At 35.3% G+C, this 3,794-nt stretch overlaps 1 protein-coding gene across 1 annotated transcript in view; it reads right to left on the minus strand.

Moving 5' to 3' along the window:
• Positions 1-3,465: 3,465 nt before the first annotated feature.
• The window catches only part of HES3 (hes family bHLH transcription factor 3), a 1,657-nt gene continuing 1,328 nt past the window's right edge, over positions 3,466-3,794 (minus strand). The window contains exon 4 of the mRNA XM_063435591.1: positions 3,466-3,794. This exon is cut by the window's right edge and continues 63 nt beyond it. Within this exon, the coding sequence (XP_063291661.1) occupies positions 3,466-3,794 (329 nt within the window).

The following is a 3,794-nucleotide window of genomic DNA, read 5'->3' on the forward strand; positions in this document are numbered from 1 at the left end:
GTGGATTTTTATTATCATGGTTTTGGTGGTTGGGGTGGATTTATATTATTATGTTTTTGGTGGTTGGGGTGAATTTATATTATTATGTTTTTGGGGGTTGGGGAGGATTTATATTATTATGTTTTAGGTGTTTGGGATGGATTTATATTGTTATGCTTTGGTGGTTGGGGTGGATTTATATCATTATGGTTTTTGGTGGTTCGGGTGGATTTATATTATTATGTTTTTTGGTGGTTGGGGTGGATTTAGATTATTATGTTTTTTGGTGGTTGGGGTGTATTTATATTATTATGTTTTTGGTGGTTGGGGTGGATTTATATTATTATGTTTTGGTGGTTGGGGTGTATTTATATTATTATGTTTTTGGTGGTTGGGGTGGATTTATATTATTATGTTTTTGGTGGTTGGGGTGGATTTATATTATTATGTTTTTGGTGGTTGGGATGGATTTATATTGTTATGTTTTTGGTGGTTGGGGTGGATTTATATTATTATGGTTTTTGGTGGTTGGGTGGATTTATATTATTATGGTTTTTGGTGATTGGGGTGGATTTATATTATTATGTTTTTGGTGGTTGGGGTGGATTTATATTATTATGGTTTTGGTGGTTGGGGTGGATTTATATTATTATAGTTTTTGGTGATGGGGTGGATTTATATTATTATGTTTTGGTGGTGGTGTGGATTTATATTATTATGTTTTTGGTGGTTGGGGTGGATTTATATTATGTTTTTGGTGGTTGGGTGGATTTATATTGTTATGTTTTTGGTGGTTGGGGTGAATTTATCTTGTTATGTTTTTGGTGGTGGGGTGGATTTATATTATTATGTTTTTGGGGGTTGGGGTGGATTTATATTATTATGTTTATGGTTTTTGGGGTGGCTTTGTATTATTATGTTTTTGGTGGTTGGGGTGGATTTTTATTATCATGGTTTTGGTGGTTGGGGTGGATTTATATTATTATGTTTTTGGTGGTTGGGGTGAATTTATATTATTATGTTTTTGGGGGTTGGGGAGGATTTATATTATTATGTTTTTGGTGTTTGGGATGGATTTATATTGTTATGTTTTGGTGGTTGGGGTGGATTTATATCATTATGGTTTTTGGTGGTTCGGGTGGATTTATATTATTATGTTTTTTGGTGGTTGGGGTGGATTTAGATTATTATGTTTTTTGGTGGTTGGGGTGTATTTATATTATTATGTTTTTGGTGGTTGGGGTGGATTTATATTATTATGTTTTGGTGGTTGGGGTGTATTTATATTATTATGTTTTTGGTGGTTGGGGTGGATTTATATTATTATATTTATGGTGGTGCGGGTGGATTTATATTATTATGTTTTTGGTGGTTGGGGTGGATTTATATTATTATGGTTTTGGTGGTTGGGGTGGATTTATATTATTATAGTTTTTGGTGATGGGGTGGATTTATATTATTATGTTTTGGTGGTGGTGTGGATTTATATTATTATGTTTTTGGTGGTTGGGGTGGATTTATATTATGTTTTTGGTGGTTGGGTGGATTTATATTGTTATGTTTTTGGTGGTTGGGGTGAATTTATCTTGTTATGTTTTTGGTGGTGGGGTGGATTTATATTATTATGTTTTTGGGGGTTGGGGTGGATTTATATTATTATGTTTATGGTGGTTGGGGTGGATGCACATTATTATGTTTTTGGTGGTGGGGTGGATTTATATTATTATTTTTTTGGTGGTGGGGTGGATTTATATTATTATGTTTTTGGTGGTTGGGATGGATTTATATTATTATGTTTATGGTGATTGGGTGGATTTATATTATTATGTTTTGGTGGTTGAGGTGGATTTATATTATTATGTTTTTGGTGGTTGGGGTGGATTTATATTATTATATTTATGGTGGTGCGGGTGGATTTATATTATTATGTTTTTGGTGGTTGGGGTGGATTTATATTTTGCTTTTGGTGGTTTGTTGGATTTATATTATTGCAGATTGATTATTACTTTTTTATATATCTCATTTTCTTTTTTATTTATCAGTGCTTTGCTCAGTGGACTTAAGATCAATATAACTGTGCTTGGTTTGATTTGGTAATATTTGTGGGGATTTCATTTAACATATTGAGTACATAGTTTTCTGGGTGAATGGGAACCATTCTCATATTGTAAATTGTGCAACTTTTATTTGAGGGTGATAAATTAAGGAATAATGAATTTGAGAAAATGTTGCATTGCCCATATCATCTCACAGGACAGGGCGACAGCAGTGGATGAAGCCAAGTTTCCTGAGCAGTACTTTGCAAATACCCCATCACACAAGGGGTGTCAGAATAACCTCTGACTGATATTGGTTCATGGACTGTTGCACTGTTTATTGGACCCTAATCTCACATGACTAAATCAGTCTGGAACGTGAGAAGCCATAAGTCCCCCACTGCAGGTAGTTATTACTTTCACCTCAGTTCTTATGGAGAAGAGGATAGGAAGTAGGCTGGAGCTCATCCAGTTTATTGGGGGTCCTACCATTAGGGTGCTTCCATATACTCCTTTAACTTTCCATCCCACTCCCTTACAGGTTAAGGAGGGAAATTGGTGGCATTCGTGCAGATAATTGCTCTTTGTTATTAAAGGGTTGCTGTACACACCATAACCACTGTAGCTCTGTGTAATGACTATTTTTTCCAAGAGTCTCTATGTGTACTCCCATTCTCATATACGAGGCTGTCACTGCTACAAATAGCCCATAGCATATTATTTACTTTAAAAAAAAAAAAAAGCTATAAGCCCACAGTTACTCTCCCTCCTTTTTACATTGCTTCCCTTATTACTCCAATAATACTGCCAATCATGGTGTCATGGGGGCTGTAGTTTAGTTGGGAGCTTACTGGAAAAGAAAGTTGACAACTGAACTACAAATCCCTGAAGCACTGGCTGTTTCTATACAGCACAACTTATAGGATGAGCTCAGTAGTGTTCTATAGTAAAGTGGATAAGCATGATTGGCTCCCAGCGTGATTGCTGGGAGCTCACTGTAGATGTAGTATTTCATGGGCAGCAAAAACAGGAACTGCAAATGACAGTGACTTTATATTTTTGTAATCTTTTATTTATTTATTATTGTAAATTTTATTTTTGATTTTGTAATCTTTTTTAACTTTAAGTTTATTAATGGGATCAAGTACTTACAAAAAAATAAAAATTAAATGCCCTGTCCACACACATTAAAAAAAAAAAAAGGAATGTATCATCTACAGCCTAGAATATCCCTGTAAGCTAATGTGATAAATTGAGTATTAAATAAAGTGACAAGAAGAGTGTATTAAATTAAAAAGTGCAATTTATTTATATACAGAATTATACAACAATTACACAAGTAACTGAGATATTAACAGACATGATCTAGGGTAAATCACACATATTCTTATAAAGAATGGGCTTCACGTTGCATTTTCCAAGCATTTTCAGTGCTTTGTTTAACCCCTTATTACCAGGGTCTCCAGATGTTCTGATCAGTGCTGCTGGTTATATGTAATAAAGCCTCACACTGCTGTGCTGAAAGTGCAGAATTTGGGATAGAGTTTGATTGGCAGCCAAGAGGGGCTGCAGTTAATGTGGAGACTTTGGGTAATATGCTGGGTTTTGGGGAGTGGGTAGATTGCTGTTTCTGGTTGGCAGAACAGACTGTGCGCTGTTGAGCTGACTTGAGATTGCTGTCCATGGTACTGAAGGAGGGCATTTTAGCTGTAGGCAAAATCCGCGCCAAATCGAGGGATACAGTGTGGCCAGCGTCCTCAGACTTCATCAGAAACTGGC

This window comes from Pelobates fuscus, chromosome 11, assembly GCF_036172605.1.
Source record: "Pelobates fuscus isolate aPelFus1 chromosome 11, aPelFus1.pri, whole genome shotgun sequence".
NCBI classification, from domain to species: domain Eukaryota; kingdom Metazoa; phylum Chordata; class Amphibia; order Anura; family Pelobatidae; genus Pelobates; species Pelobates fuscus.